Below are 17375 nucleotides of genomic sequence, written 5' to 3' on the forward strand. Positions count from 1 at the left end.
ATCCAGTCTGATATAAATCAAAATTTCAACATCTCATTTGATTTATAGCTTCACCCTTTCCCCACATTTCACAACTTAGTCTCAGAAACCTGCAGTAGAATGGGAGGACAGGGTTTATCTTTTCTGCCTCCGACTCAGGGTACCTACAGAAAAAGTGGGTGGGAGAAGAAAGAGGGAGGGAGATGGGGTGAAGGGAGCAAAGGTCTCTTTGACTGGGACACTTGTAATCTGGCCTAGGTGCTCCCACAGAGAGGGATACGACGTGCTCTTAGGGTTTCTTCCTAGGTACCCCGCCTCGGTTCCCCCACCTGTTGCCCTATAGGTACCTCCCACTGCACCATTAGCTGGCAAGGGGCAGGGCCCCCTTAGTCCCCAGGATCCAGCTCTGGATTTCCTGCCCTCATAGGCTCTTTCTGCTAGGATCCCCTCCTTCGGCAAGCAGGCCTTTCTAGATAGTTCAGGTGCAACTACACCTCACGGTGTCCCTTCCTAACTCACAGGAAACGCTCAGTGCTTTGCACTCCCAGACTCTGCAAATGCAAGACAGGCCCACTGGAACCTTCAAACAGTTCTAGGCATCCTGTCATCTTTAGACCTTCCCAGGCAAGAGTCACACACCGGGTTCTGTGATCAACAAACTCAGGACATAGGTCAGCCTCTCTATGGAGTTCACGTGAAGCCCTCTGCCCTGGGGGTGATCCTCCTCGCTTCACATACCACGCTCTGACAACTCTATCCAGAGAAATATCCCCTTCCCGACTGCTTAGATTCAGTTCTTCTGCACGGGCTGATGGACAGTTATAGACCACAGATGGCAGAGCAGTTTGGGTACCCTTATGACGACCTGGTGCCTCTATTTAGGAGGTGGGGTACAATGTCACCTGTTGTTCTCAGCAGCAATTTCATCATAGGAAAAGTCCCATTTAACATCCTGTTATGTAAATAGTATTTTAAGATAATGTCCCTCAGGATGGGCCAGTGGCTTAATGTCAAAGCTGGATTTAGTAAAAGCAGTTGTACAAAAGAGGCCAAAACAGGGTTTATGTATTTCACTGAGGGACTGGCCTAATCTAAGGATAACATTTAAAAGATCAAGAGGAGTGGATGGACCATGTTTTCTGCAGACAATCCTCCATAAATATCTGTACAAACCATATTACCCACTAGGTTTCCCTCTTGGCTACAGCTGCCAGAAAAGCTCAAACCTAGGTTCAGGGCCCACCTTCCAAAATTAACTCCTTTCACATGTGTTATTTGTATCTGTCCTACTTAATTTTGTGTTTCAGTTTCTAAAAGTAATACATCATTTGGGGAAGTAGGTGGAGATATGAGTCCTAAATAAATATTACAACATAAGGAAAACTGAGTCAAAAAGAATAGATTGTATGGAATTTAGGCTATATACTGTGGATGATATTATTTCTCCTTTTATCTAAAAAAAAAAACAACACCATTTACTTGTAATAGGTCAAGAAAAGTTTTAAAAATGTGGCAGTTTATGGACCAGTCTGACCTGGAGACCATGAGGAGCCTGAAGGACGCCATGGCTCAGCACGAATCTTCCTGCGAGTACAGGAAGGTGGTCACGCGGGCCCTGCACATACCCGGCTGTAAGGTGGTTCCCTTCTGTGGGGTGTTTCTGAAGGAGCTCTGTGAAGTACTGGATGGAGCCTCTGGCCTCATGAAGCTTTGCCCGAGGTACAATTCCCAAGAAGAAACTCTAGAGGTGAGGCCTTTCAAAATCTGAGAGTCATTGTCACCAGAAGAGAGAGCCTGCTGAGCCTATGTTATCCATTGTTGCTGTTGTGTTGGGTAACACTTAGGTCCTGGGAAGTTCTGGAGAAAAGAATGCCAGCTAGCACTGTTTGGGGCTTAATCTCATTAACTTAGCTTTAATGGGGCAGTGCTTAAGTACAAGTGGAAATGGGTGTTGTTTTCTGATTTTTAAGGGATGATGGGGTTTTCTTCTCTCATTGGATGGGAATGTCTGGATGCCAAGGATAAAAGAAGTCAAGTGAGGTACGCCTGGCAGATGCTTAACGCTCATTCGGTTAAGCGTCTGCCTTTGGCTCAGGTCATGATCCCAGGGTCCTGGGATCGAGTCCCACATCAGCTCCTTGCTCAGCGGGGAGCCTGCTTCTCCCTCTGCCTGCCACTCACTCTGCTTGTGCTCTCTCTCTGACAAATAAAATAAAATCTTAAAAAAAAAAGTCAAGTGAGAGTACTAACTTTTTGGAATTAGAGGGATAAAGCATGACGGGAGGTCAGTACTGCCTTGCTTTCCCCTTTTGTGGGAAGATGCTGGAGAAGCTGGCCTCTCCTCAAAAGACAAGCTCCAGGCTCTGATCACAGCCGCCTCAGCTCTCCCAGGCCTGTGACTTCTTGTTCCTGACTCTGAGAGGGGAGAGGACCCTGTGAACTTTGACTCGGGGCATCGGGAATTGGAGAGAACAGGCACTGAGAAATTGGAAAAAGGTGTTTAGAAATGAAAGAAGGGACTGAATTGGGGAGAACTTTCCCAAGATTTTTTTGTTTGTTTGTTTCAGAGATAAAGTTTAGTGATTCATCAGTTGCGTATAACAACCAGTGCTCATTACATGAAGTGCCCTCAGTGCCCATCACCCAGTGACCTCATCCCCCCACCCTTCCCCCCTTCCCTCCCAATACCTGGCAGTTCCAAACCCAAATCGAGGGTCATTTCCACTTGGCAAGAGCACCACTACTGACCTCACACACACACACTCACACTCAAAAACCCCACCCTTCTCAGTGGCCATGAGACAACTCCTAAAACTTCAGCCTCTTCCGTGTCACCTGGGAACCAGGTCATCACCTGCTATCAGGGAGACTAAAGAGCCCCTGGCAGGTACAGGCACCACTACCAGCTTGCATCTCTCTGGCTTATGCAGGAAAATAAAAGTGCACTAAATGGAGGAGAAAGCTTATAGCAAGCCCTCCAAGCTGCACCCACACCGGCTCCCTCATATCTTAGAAGCCGGGAATGCCACATCCAGTGGCACAGTGGGAGCTCTTATGTCGAATGGGAAGAACTTCCTGATCCTGAACACAGACCATGAGAGATTTAAAACCATCAGGAAGCCTCTGTGCTACTATAGGATATAAGGGAAATAAAGCAAAACGTCATCCTTTCTCAGTGTTTTCCTTGGGCCCCAGGAATTTTATCTGGTTCCATAGAATAATAGACTTTTGTCATGGTTTTGTTCGATTCTCACTACCAGGATAAAACAACCCTACCAGTTTTCTGTAAAGTGGCTATCTTCTCCCTGGGGAACCTTGAAATAATATTGCTTTTTGTGTTGTAAATTTGAAATGGGGTGTTGATTCCTAGAGGGACTAAAGTTGTCTTAGTGGAAACAAGAATGAATTCTAATAGTTCATGTGGTAAAACGAAAAAATGTTTTTCCTGGAGGCTCTTTCTTTTTCTTTCAATAAAATAGACGCAAATGCCGTTATTTATGACTACTGCGATTTTATTTCCCTACCCAAGTAGGTTATTTAGACATAGTACATGAAATTGCAATCACAAATTCTTGGTATGTTTTTCTGTAGTTCGTAGCCGATTACAGTGGACAAGATAATTTCCTACAACGAGTGGGACATAATGGCCTAAAGAATTCAGAGAAGGAGTCCACCGTCAACGGCATCTTTCAGATCATCAGGAGCTGCAGCCGAAGTCTGGAGGCCGAGGACGACGACAGTCCCAGTGAAGGCAACAGCTCTAGGAAAAATTCCTTAAGGGATAAAGCACGGTGGCAGTAAGTTTTACACTTTAAAAAGAGAGATGCTCATTTTTTCTTTCTCCTACATCAGGTTGGTTTTAGGTGGACTCCTAACAAAAACCCGCCACCTTCATCAGGAAGCCATGCTTTCTATTCTAACTTTACCAATTCTGAATTTGAATTCACCTTTCTAAATTGGTTGCTTTGTTCTAGAATTACTGCTCATAATTTGACTTCTTGCCACCTTTATCTCTTTAAAGAGGACAAATTAGAGCTATCCTGTCACTTCTGAAAATTCAACAAATTATATTTTAGGAATAGAACTATTTCATAGCTTCTATAAAGATAGATTTTATTAATCACTGGGCAGGGCACAGGGACGGGTATTAAAATATGTTTAAATCAAATATACTGATTTATTAGGGCTAGAGTGATGGCCAGAAATCAGTGCTTTTAGCAGTTCCCCCAGACTTCTGGGTGATTGTAAATCAGGTGGTTCACAGATCTCACTTCCAGAAGCACAGCTCTGCAAGGGGGCATCTGTAGCTTTATAATTGTTCAGTTGCTGCAACCACTCTTGTATCCACAGACATTGCTGCCCATCTAGACATGCGTACCCACAACCAAATGAGAAGTTCAGAAATCAGCAGTCTCAGAGCATGTGTTGTGCTTCTTCAAGGCCACACTCAAATGGCAGAGCCTGGTCCAGCTATAGGAATCCTCTAGCGCCATCCAAAACCATTAGGTCTGCCGACTTTGACATCGTTGCCAAGGAAGATTTTATCTATAGTCAGTACTCATGGGTCATGCCTTGCAGTTGCCTTGGAGTCTTCATACACACTTGTGTACATTTATGAAACATGGTGGTTTGTTTTGCAAAGCCTTTCCCGGTTGTCTCTGGGAAGGGCACAGTGTTTTTAGAAAAGAATTTCTGTGGAATTGGAGCACTGGATCCTTAGAATCTGTTGTGAACAAAAGAAATGAATGCCTTGTGTCTGAGTCCCTAATGCTGTTACGGAGGGAGGTAAACCTATATTCCAGATTTCTCCAAAGGACCAGATGCTCAAAGAATAATCTTACCCCAGTGTCTTGCCCCTTAAGCAAAAATGTCTCACAAGTAGCTTCTACCAGTTGTTTTTGGGTTTTTTTTTTTAAGATTATCTCAAATCAAAGATTATTTGAAAGTTTTCTCACTAACTGTTGGCTGACATTAGTAGCAATCTCTATACACAGAGAGGACCATCGACAAATAAACACATGTCTGCACAGAAAGCACCTCATAGCCATTTCCGTCCTTAATCTATGTCTACCTCTATCTACAATTCCATGTTTATAGGTATGTAGGTATATACCTACCTCCTTCCACAAAAGATTTCATAGATGCTTATAAGAATAAATATAAATAATTGAGGATATTAAGAGAAAAGGGAAACAGGAGAGGAAAAAGTAAAACATACTGAAGTGTATAGTATCACTTACAGTGACTAAATTTTGTTCTGGGAATTCTTAGTGACTAAAGGAGAGAGAGGATCTGATCCATGATAAGTTTCACAGTATTGGTAAGAAAAATCAGACAGATGATTTAGAGAAGAAGCATGCCTTTTCCTCATACTGAGATGACTGAATTCCTTTGTTAAATCCTGCTAGAAGAGACGCATCACCCCTCAGGAGTTCAAATAATGAATTTCGTATGGCTCTTCTTTATAACAACCTTCTCTTGGGGCTGTGTTGGGGTGGTGGTGTTACTTAAAGGTGTCAACCTTTCTAAAGTACTTTTAGGAATACTGCCTTTGATTGAGTCTTAGAGGCCTAGCCTCTGAGTTTCCCTTAACATCTTTTTTTGGGGTGTGGGTGGGGTGCTGGAGTTCCTTCAAGTGATACTTCATCCCATCACTGCTCCTGAAAGTTTTGTTTCCAATTTTCTACTCATTCCCTTGTCCCCTTTCTAATCATCATCCCAAGAATATTGCTCTTCCACTTCCCATCTTAAGTAGTCTTAGAAGGGGGAAAAAACACAAAAATGCAAATATCCGTGAAGCCATATTGAAATCACATTAAAAGCTATGTCCCTCAGTACCCGTAATAGTTTTTTGTTTTGTTTTGTTTTGTGTTTTTGTTTTTACCCCAAGTGACTGCTCCTCTGAAAAGAACCACTGAACACAAAAGATGGGGGTAGGGATGTTTAATAGCATTCACTGAAACCAGATCAGCAAGCACTGTTTCTGGGACCACCTGCCAGGATTTGGGAATCCATTTCTGAACAGAGCCCCATGTTATCATTTCCAGCACAGGGTTGTGTGTAGCAAAGGGATTTCCAGATCCCAAGACCCATAGGAACCATGCTTTATTGTTGATTTGGCTGAAACAAAGACTCGATAACCAATAACCTTCAGCCCCGTTCCTGTGGCAGCTGCCTACTCAGTGAAAGTTACATCAAAGAAAGAAATGACAATCTCATGGTCTTTGCTTCACCCAGCCTGCAGGGTTCTCTTCCAGTTTGTCTCAAATCTCTCACTACTCCTGCCAGAAAACCCATTTGAAGCATTCACAGAAACCTAAAGAGTTCAAGTCCTCAGCAGAAAAGGAATAGGGTTGAGAGAATCTCAAAGTGTCAGTGGGATTGTTAGGTCAACCCCTCCAACTCCCCCGGACAGATGAAGAAGTGGTGCCCAGAGAGGTGAAATCACTTGCCTGCGTGATGCCTATCGAGCTGGGGCAAAGCCTGACGATGTGTTCAGGGCAGGACACGGGCTTTTCTCCTACGGTGTTCAAGGCATTTCTTGTCACTGTAGAGGGGCTAACCCTCAGCTTCTTTTTATTTCTAGTTCCTGTAGATTAGGAACATCTGAATTCTAAAAACACTCCAGTTAACATTTTGTACAACCTATAAAGCTCATTAATAATGACTTTTTAAACTTACCAGCACGGAGACTAAATAGCTTAGCCTGTGTGAGTACGTATGAGTCACGGAGGCATAAGAGACACATAAAGCCCCACTGTAGGGAAATGGAAATTCAGAATATTAATATGTGTAGAGGGGCACCTGGGTGGCTCAGTCGGTTAAGCATCTGCCTTTGGCTCAGGTTGTGATCCCGGGGTCCTGGGACCAAGCCCTGAGTCAGGCTCCCTGCTCCGCGGGAAGCCTGCTTCTCCTTCTCCCACTCGCCCTGCTTGTGTTCCCTCTCTCGCTGTGTCTCTCTCTGTCAAATAAATAAATAAAATCTTTTTTAAAAAAAAAAGGTATATAGAAAAGAGTATGTGGTCATATAGGAGCTGCAAGTTCTTAATATTGTTGTCCCTCTTTAAGATGCTATGACTTAAGAAGGGTTTGCACATTTGGAGAAATTGGATATAAGTAGATAACGAGTTCAGACCTTAGAAAGGAGGCTGCCTGAGATGATTACAAGCTCAAACTTTGTGGACACATTGCCAGCACTCTATTTATGTCACCTGGGTAGTGACTTAATCTCACTAAGCTGCAGTTTTGTCATCTGTAAAATGGGAATGGCCATAATGCTTTATAGAGTTGTTGTAAGGATGACGTGAGATAAGCAATTTTACATTGTAAAAGCCACATAAATGGGGCTCTTGTAGTTAGTGGCTGCCGTCACACCCTTCAGTGCCAAGCCAAGGCATCTGGGGGCCTGAGCGCTCAAATGTGGGCACTGGGCAGCAGTCCCCATTTTAGGACCACCCCTCAGTCACACTCTCCTTCCTTACTGGAGAGAGCCAAATTCTGTGCCTTCCTACTCCAACAATCTCCTTGAGACTCGCCTGGAAGATTATCCAATCCCACAGGGATAGAAAATAAGGAAACTAAGCAGAAGGAAGTACAGTATCTGAGAAAAAAAAATCATATTTACCGGGATTACACACACACACACACACACACACACACACAGACACACACACACACAACATGCAGGCACAAAATAAAATGACAGGAAACCAATTATTTTCCACAGAGGATGGTGACAGACCAGTCCCAGTCTTACAAACGCTCACCTCATAACATCCTTTAGATGAAGCTGATGCTTCAGCCCATCCCAGACCTTAACATGATGTCTCCCCACACCACCCGTGGCTTTCCTGGGGTAGCTGGGACCCTCCCATTCTCTCTCTTTCCCGTCTCTATGGCCAGTACGCACCACCAGTCCAATGTCTCTGACCTGCAAAAAAGAAAGCCATTTTCCCCCTGTCTGCAGAACATTCAGCTGAAGGTAGTTTATCACTTGAATCCCAACTTGAAACTTGGACACCATTTCCACAGTGAAGCAATGTTTGGGTGGGCTACGTTCTAGAATATTGACTTTGCGAATATAATCCAGATGACAATAATATCAGTAATATTTAACATGCCATGATTTATTGAGAGCCTACTTTTGAATAAACACTGTCCTAAATACTTTACATATATTAAACTATATAATCCTCACAACAGTTCCATTTGACCCAGGATCTTACACCTCCCAGGGCCAGGATTTAACCTCAGGCAGGCTGGCTCGGAAGCATGATGAATCATGGTCCTGTAATCATGTTAATTTTGTAGGAAGTAATGAACAGTTACTAAGAAAATACATAACCAGATTGATTAATAGCCCACTTATCCCCTCATATAAGATTTTCGTCAGGGAACATGAGAAAAATATTTATCTGTTAATTTATGGTTTCTCACTGCCCAAAGCTGCAGAACTTCTTCAGGGGGGTGGCATACAAGATCTCCTTCTCTTTCACTCCTCGGTCCTCCTCTTGAGTCATATGACCTAAGTTTGACAAGGTAGTTTCCTTTCTGGTAAGCCACATCTTTGATCTTTGATGATGTTATTTGGTTCCTAAGTAACCCTTTAAGTGCCACCTTACTCCTTCTTGTAAACCCACAGAGACTTGTCTCCTGAAAGAATCAGGCACGGAAGTGCGTAACATTCATCATATGATCTAAGAGACAAAGCTACTAGTTTCCTTCTTGAATTGAACTTATTTCATTACCAACAATTGTCACTTTTATCTTGGGCATTAGTCCTGGGAAGAATGCGAATGCTTTTTTTTTTTTTTTTTTAGATTTATTTATTTATTTTAGAGAGAGTGTGTGTAGGGGGAGGGGCAAAAGAAGAGGGAGAGAGAGAAAATCCTCAAGCAGACTTCCCGCTTAGCTTGGAGCAGAACTCGGGGCTCGAAATCTGAGGTCACAATCTGAGCCAAAACCAAGAGTCAGATGCCCAACCGACTGAGTCACCCAGACACCCCTGGAGAAGAATGCTTTTTAATGGAATTGTTAACACCTAACATCCGTTCTTCTTGTGTTCAAAAATAGAAACTGATGCTCAGAAAGATGGTGTCTCTCCCTCCCAGCTTACATCAGCTCTGAGCAGCAGAAACAAGCTCCAGAAAAGACTCATAATTTTTCTCCCCAGACACCAACTTTTATAATGCTTGTAGTTTTTCACTGAAAAATATTTGATTTAGCTCAGAGCTCAAATTAAATGGAATATGGGAAACACCATTTCTTTTGCTAAGTTAAAATCAGGAGTTCTATGTCCAGATTCACATAGGTTGTATTTCATGGGTACAGACACCAAATGAATTCTTTCTCATCTTAAAAAAAAGTAACAATAAAAACAAGAAGTGTGACATGGAGAATATGGAAATGGTCCCAGAGAAAGGAAATAAAAAGATAAAAGGGCTTGGATGTGACCCTAAAGAAAGCCCCTCTAAAGGAATAGTTAGGCCAATTTAGCATAGGATAAGGAAGGGGGGAAGGAAAGCAGGAGAGATGAAATCTTGGTCTTCCTATATTTAATTAGAGTGGTGTACTTTACTGAGCCAGACACCGTGCCGGGTGCTCTACAAGTATTATCTTAGTTGAGCTTCACCTGCTCTCTTGAAATGAGCATTATCTTTTTGCCATTAAAGATAAGTAAAGTGGGGCTCAGAGAGGTTGAGTGACTGACTAAGTCACACAGCAAATAGGTAGCAGAGCTAAACATGAAACCCAGAGTGACTATACAGGGCATGTTCCTAACCACCAGGCTAAATGTTAGACATAAGTATTATAGAAGAGGACATAAGTATTGGTTTTTGAATTTTCCTGACTGCAATTTCAGAGGAATGAAGCTAGGCTAGACACAAAGGATTTTCTTTTTGCTTCTTTACTTTTTATTGTTAAATATAACATTGAGAAAAGTGCATTAGGGGGCAGGGGCTCATTTGGTTAAGTGCCTGACTCTTGATCTCACCTCAGGTCCTGATCTCAGGGTCATGAGTTCAAGCCCTGTGTTGGGCTCCATATTGGGCATGGAGCCTACTTAAAAATCAATCAATTAATTAATTAATTACATGAAATGTCAAAGGAACACAAGCCAACTGAAAGAGTTTCCAATGGCCAAAGCTGGAACAATTTGAGCTACAAAATAAAGTTGTATTAGATTATAAACCAAAGTATTAAATAAATATCTATGAGTCCATATGCGTAAGTGATAAACAAACAAATGGGGGAGAAGAAACAAATCTCCTATGCAGAAGAATTCCAAATAACTTATATAGATACTCCACCCTCTAGGAGATAGAAAATAACTCCCTACACCTTAAATGTACATGGGGATTTTCCAAAGAGGACAGTATGGAAAGGAGTTTTTAAAAAAAGAATAACTTTATAGTGGGACACGACCAGCACTACCTCAGCCAGATCAATATCACCAGGGATAAGTCATGTTAATGGTATGTTCCATGACTAATGATATTATGAAAATGACACTTTACCTCTGTGGACTTCCTCCCCAGAACCTATAGCCCCAGTCTAATTGTGAGAAAAATATCAGGCAAGTTCTAATTGAGGGGCATTCTATAAAATACCTAACCAGTGCTCCTGAGAACAGTCAAGATCATTAAAAACAAGGGAAGTGTGAGAAATTGTCATATCTAAGAGAAGACTTATAGAAATATGACAACTAAATGTAATATGGTATCCTGGATGGAATCCTGGAAAAGAAAAAGACATAGGTTAAAAAACAAAACAAAACAAAAAAAAAAAGTCAACTAAGGAACTCTCTAGAGTATGAACTTCAATTAATAATTTATCACTATTGGTTTATGATTGTGTCAAATATACCATCCCAATGTAAGATGCTAATAACAGGGAAAACTGAATGTAGGTTCTACTGTCTTTGAAATTTCTCCACAAATCTAGAAGTATTCTAAAGTTAAAAGTTTTTAAAAACTAACGTATTTGGATAATTATCAAGTGAATACATACATAACTACCCCTTAGAGTGAAAACATTGCCAGCACCCATAAACTGTTTGTTTCCTTTCTCAATTTTGTTACCACCTTTCCCCCATAGTAGTGAATTTGACAATACCACTTCCTGCTTTTCTTTATAATTATACCACTATTATGCATTTCTAAATAATATAGTATAGTTTTGCCTGGTTTTGAAATTTACATTTACACAAATGTAACCATACAGTATGGATTCTTGTGTGTCTTGCTTAAGATATGTCCTTTGGACAGTTAGTTATGCGAGGGAATGCTTGCAGTGGATATACTTGACGCGGAGATCTTCAGGGTAAAACTGCCTAGAACTTGTAAGGGTGACTTTTCTCTATAAAGAAAGAAGCTGTGAGATATATATGGGGTGTGGACTTTGGAGCAGATTCCTTTCCTCCACTTAACAGCTGCATCATCTCAGTCAACTGCCTACAGTTTATGCCATGAAGGTGAGCTAATATCTTTGAAAGATTCAAGAACTAGAGGAGGGGGAAAAGATGGTAGAGGAGTAGGGGACCCTATTCCAACCAGTCCCCAGAATTGAGCTGGATATCTACCAGACCACTCTGAACACCCATGAAATCAGCCTGAGATATGAGAAGATAGATCTGGATCTCTACAAACAGAATATCGCAGGCATTTGGTTTTGAGGTACAAAGCAGGGAGCCATGATTCTGCAGGCAGATATTGGAGGATAAACAGAAGGCGGAGGGAGCCATCAGGATCCTGCACCACCAGTGAGCGATAGCCTCCCGCGCTAGGGACAGGGCACAGACTCACAGACCTATAGCGACAGGGAAAGGAGTTTAGGGCAACCCCCTGGACAGAAACCCGGAGTGGCAGGGCCAGGCGTGTGAACTGGGGGCGGCTGGCAGTTTTAGAAGCACAAAGGGCAGAGACATGCCCCGACCTAGAGGTGAGGACTAGGAGCGCTGCTGAGGGGCGCACAACCCAGGACGCTGCAGTTTATAGCAGCACAGACAGAAACAGAAATAGTGTGGCCTGGAGAGCTCACTAAAGAACAGACTGCGATCTCTCCGCTCTGAGGCAGAGGTTTGGAAACTATCTCTTCTGCTCTGACTCTCGGAAGAGACTCAGAAAGCCACCAGGGAAAGCCACCAGAGAACAAAATCCCCAAAAAACCAATTTTCGCTGAGCCCATCCTCTGCCACAAGGGGCACGGCAACTCTGCCCAAACAGGGTTGCCTGAGTAACAGCACAGCAGGCCCCTCCCCCAAAAGACAGGCTGAGAAAACAGGAGGCCAGCAATCCTAAGGTCCCTATAAAACAGGTGCATCTTGCTTGGGTTGTGGTCAATAATTTAGACTCTATACATTCCCTCAACCACCCCTCAACACAATGACTAGGAGGAGGAAGCCCCAAAATACAAAAGACTCAGAGACTATGATTTATGCCACAGATTTACAAATGGATACAGATATAACCAAGATGTTAGAGATGGAATTCAGGGTAGCAATTGTGAAGACAGTGGCTAGAATGGAGAAATCGATTAATGGCAACATAGTCTCTAAGGACAGAAATGAAAGCTGAACTGGCAGAACTTAAAAATGCTATGAATGCGATGCAATCTAATGTAGATAGTCTAACAGCTAGGGTAAGCTAGGCAGAAGAATGAATTAGTGATCTAGAATACCAATTAATAGACAAGAAGGGAAAAGAGGAGGCCAGGGAAAAACAACTCGGAATCCATGAAAATAGAATCAGAGAAATAAGTGACACTATGAAATGTTCCAATGTCAGAATTATTGGGATCCCTGAGGGAGTGGAGAGAGAGAGAGGACTAGAAGATATATTTGAGCAAATCGTAGCTGAGAACTTCCCTAATCTGGGGAATGAAACAAACATTTGTGTACTAGAGGCAGAGAGGACCCCTCCCAAGATCAAGGAAAACAGGCCAACACCCCGGAATGTAATAGTAAAACTCACAAATCTTAGAACCAAGGAAACCATCTTAAGGGCAGTTAGGGGGAAGAGATTCCTTATGTACAGAGGGAGGAACATCAGAATAATGTCAGACCTATCCACGGAGACCTGGCAAGCCAGGAAGGGCTGGCAAGACATATTCAGGGTACTAAATGAGAAGAACATGCAGCCAAGAATACTTTATCTGGCAAGACTGTCATTTAGAATGGATGGAAATTTGCAGAGCTTCCAAGACTGGCAGAAACTGAAAGAATATGTGACCACTAGGCCGGTCCTGCAAGAAATATTAAGGGGGGTTCTATAAAAGGAGAAAGACCCCAAGAATGATATAAAACAGAAATTTACAGGGACAATCTATAAAAACAAGGTCTTCATAGGCAACATGATGACCATAAATTCATATCTTTCAATAATCACTCTCAACGTGAATGGCCTAAATGCTCCCATAAAATGGCACAGGGTTGCAGATTGGATAAAAAGACAGGACATATGCTGTCTACAAGAGACTCATTTTGAACCTAATGATACATCCAGACTGAAAGTGAAGAGATGGAGATCCATTTTCCATGCCAACGGACCTCAAAAGAAAGCTGGGGTAGCAATTCTTATATCAGACAAATTAGATTTTAAACTAGAGACTGTAGTTAGAGACACAGAAGGACACTATATCATTCTTAAAGGGTCTATCCAACAAGAAGATCTAACGATTGTAAATATCTATGCCCCCAACATGGGAGCAGCCATCTACATAAGCCAACTGTTAACCAAAATAAAGAGTCATATTGATAATAATACGTTAATTGTAGGAGACCTCAATACTCCACTCTCAGCAATAGACAGATCATTTAAGCAGAAAATCAACAAAGAAACAAGAACTTTGAATGACACACTGGAGCAGATGGACCTCATAGATATATACAGAACGTTCCACCCTAAAACAACAAAATGCTCATTCTTCTTGAGCGCACATGGAACTTTCTCCAGAAAAGACCACATACTGGGTCACAAATCAGGTCTCAACCAATACCAAAAGATTGAGATTATTCCCTGCATATTCTCAGACCATAATGCTTTAAAACTGGAACTCAATCACAAGAAAAAATTTGAAGAAATTCAAACACTTGGAAGCTAAGGACCCCTCTGCTCAAGAATGTTTGGGTCAGGGGCGCCTGGGTGGCTCAGTTGGTTAAATGACTGCCTTCGGCTCAGGTCATGATCCTGGAGTCCCAGGATCGAGTCCCACGTCAGGCTCCCTGCTCAGCGGGGAGTCTGCTTCTCCCTCTGACCCTCCCCCCTCTCATCCTCTCTCTCTCTCATTCTCTCTCTCAAATAAATAAATAAATAAAATATGTAAAAAAAAAATGTTTGGGTCAACCAGGAAATCAAAGAAGAACTTAAACAATTCATGGAAACCAATGAGAACGAAAACACATCGGTCCAAAACCTATGGGATACTGCAAAGGCAGTCCTAAGGGGGAAATATGTAGCCATCCAAGCCTTACTCAAAAAAATAGAAAAATCCCAAATTCACCAACTAACTCTACACCTTGAAGAACTAGAGAAAAAGCAACAAATGATGCCTAACCCATGCGTTAAAAGAGAAATAGGGGCGCCTGGGTGGCTCAGTCGTTAAGCATCTGCCTTCGGCTCAGGTCATGATCCCAGGATCCTGGGATCGAGCCCCAAATCGGGCTCCCTGCTCGGCGGGAAGCCTGCTTCTCCCCTCCCCCACTCCTGCTGTTTGTGTTCCCTCTCTCGCTGTGTCTCTCTCTGTCAAATAAATAAATAAAATCTTTAAAAAAAAAAGAAGAGAAATCATTAAGATTAAAGCAGAGATCAATGAATTAGAAACCAGAAACACAGTAGATCAGATCAACAAAACTAGAAGCTGGTTCTTTGAAAGAATTAATAAGATCGATAAACCACTGGCCAGATTTATCCAAAAGAAAAGAGAAAGGACCCAAATTAATAAAATTATGAATGAAAGGGGAGACCACGACTAACACCAAGGAAATAGAAACAATTATTAGAAATTATTATCAACAACTATATGCCAATAAACTGAGCAACCTGGATGAAATGGATGCCTTCCTGGAAACCCATAAACTCCCAAGACTGAAACAGGAAGAAATTGACAACCTAAATAGGCCAATAACCAGTAACAAGACTGAAGCAGTGATCAAAAACCTCCCAAAAAACAAGAGTCCAGGGCCTGATGGATTCCCTGGGGAATTCTACCAAACATTCAAAGAAGAAATAATACCTATTCCCCTGAAGCTGTTTCAAAAAATAGAAACAGAAGGAAAGCTTCCAGACTCATTCTATGAGGCCAGCCTTACCTTAATCCCCAAACCAGGCAAAAACCCCATCAAAAAGAAGAATTTCAGACCAATATCCCTGATGAATATGGATTCCAAAATCCTCAACAAAATCCTAGCTAACAGGATCCAACAATACATTAAAAGGATCATCCACCACGACCAAGTGGGATTTATCCCCGGGATGCAAGGGTGGTTCAACATTTGCAAATCAATCAATGTGATAGAACACATTAGTAAGAGGAGAGAGAAGAACCATATGGTCCTCTCAATTAATGCAGAAAAAGCATTTGACAAAATACAGCATCCTTTCCTGATTAAAACTCTTCAGAGTATAGGGATAGAGGGAACATTCCTCAAGTTCATAAAATCCATCTATGAAAAACCCACAGTGAATATCATTCTCAATGGGGAAAAGCTGAGAGCCTTTCCCTTAAGATCAGGAACACATCAAGGATGCTCACTCTCGCCACTATTGTTCAACATAATACTAGAAGTCCTAGCAACAGCAATCAGACAACAAAAAGAAATAAAAGGTATTCAAATTGGCAAAGAAGAAGTCAAACTCTCTCTCTTCGCAGATGACATGATACTTTATGTGGAAAACCCAAAAGACTTCACCCCCAAATTACTAGAACTCATACAGCAATTCAGTAATGTGGCAGGATACAAAATCAATGCACAGAAATCAGTTGCTTTCTTATACACTAACAATGCAACTGTAGAAAGATAAATTAGAGTAGCACCAAAAACCATAAGATACCTCAGAATAAACCTAACCAAAGAGGTAAAGGATCTATACTCTAGGAACTACAGAACACTCATGAAAGAAACTGAAGAAGACACAAAAAGAGGGAAAAACATTCCATGCTCATGGATCGGAAGAATAAACATTGTTAAAATGTCTATGCTACCCAGAGCAATCTATACCTTCAATGCCATCCCGATCAAAATTCCAATGACATTTTTCAAAGTGCTGGAACAAACAATCCTAAAAGTTGTATGGAATCAGAAAAGACCCTGAATTGCGAAGGAAATCTTGAAGAAAAAAAAAAAAACAAAGCTGGGGGCATCACGTTGCCCGATTTCAAGCTATATTACAAAGCAGTGATCACCAAGACAGCATGGTACTGGCACAAAAACAGACATATAGACCAATGGAACAGAATAGAGAGCCCAGATATGGACCCTCAACTCTATGGTCAAATAACCTTCAACAAAGGAAAAAATATGCAATGGAAAAAAGACAGTCTCTTCAATAAATGGTGCTGGGAAAATTGGACAGCTATATACAGAAGAATGAAACTCGACTATTTGCTTACACCATACACAAAGATGAACTCTAAATGGATGAAAGACCTCAATGTGAGACAGGAATCCATCAAAATCCTAGAGGAGAACATCAGCCACAGCAACTTCTTTCAAGATACATCTCCAAAGGCTAGTGAAACAAAAGCAAAAATGAACTTTGGGGACTTCATCAAGATAAAAACTTCTGCACAGCAAAGGAAACAGTCAACAAAACAAAGAGGCAACCCACAGAATGGGAGAAGATACTTGCAAATGACACTACAGATAAAGAGCTGGTATCCAAGATCTATAAAGAACTTCTCAAACTCAAAACCCAAAAAACAAATAATCAAGTCAAAAAATGGGTAGAAGACATGAACAGACACTTCTCCAAAGAAGACATACAAATGGCTAACAGACACATGAAAAAATGTTCATCATCATTAGCCATCGGGGAAATTCAAATCAAAACCACATTGAGATACCACCTTACACAAGTTAGAATGGCAAAAATTGACAAGGCAAGAAACAATAAATGTTGGAGAGGTTGTGGGGAAAGGGGAACCAACCCTCTTACACTGTTGGTGGGAATGCAAGTCTGGTATAGCCACTTTGGAAAACAGTGTGGAGGTGCCTCAAAAAATTAAAAATAGAACTACCCTATGACCCAGCAATTGCTCTCCTGGGTATTTGCTCTCCTGTTCATAGAAGCAATGTCTGCAATAACCAAACTCTGGAAAGAGCCCAGATGCCCTTCAACAGATGAATGGATAAAGAAGATGTGGTCCATATGTACAATGGAATATTACTCAGCCATCAG

The 17375-nt window shown here is 41.8% G+C and overlaps 1 protein-coding gene across 3 annotated transcripts in view; it reads left to right on the forward strand.

The window, feature by feature from the left end:
• Positions 1-17375, forward strand: part of PLCE1 (phospholipase C epsilon 1) — a 338579-nt gene that overhangs the window by 229192 nt on the left and 92012 nt on the right. For all 3 annotated transcript variants that reach the window (XM_035724225.1, XM_027595213.1, XM_027595222.1), the window contains 2 exons: positions 1468-1726; positions 3571-3776. In XM_035724225.1, coding sequence (XP_035580118.1) covers positions 1468-1726; positions 3571-3776 — 465 coding nt within the window. The remainder of the gene's footprint in view (positions 1-1467; positions 1727-3570; positions 3777-17375) is intronic.

The sequence above is a fragment of the Zalophus californianus genome, chromosome 15 (assembly GCF_009762305.2).
Source record: "Zalophus californianus isolate mZalCal1 chromosome 15, mZalCal1.pri.v2, whole genome shotgun sequence".
Classification (NCBI taxonomy): domain Eukaryota; kingdom Metazoa; phylum Chordata; class Mammalia; order Carnivora; family Otariidae; genus Zalophus; species Zalophus californianus.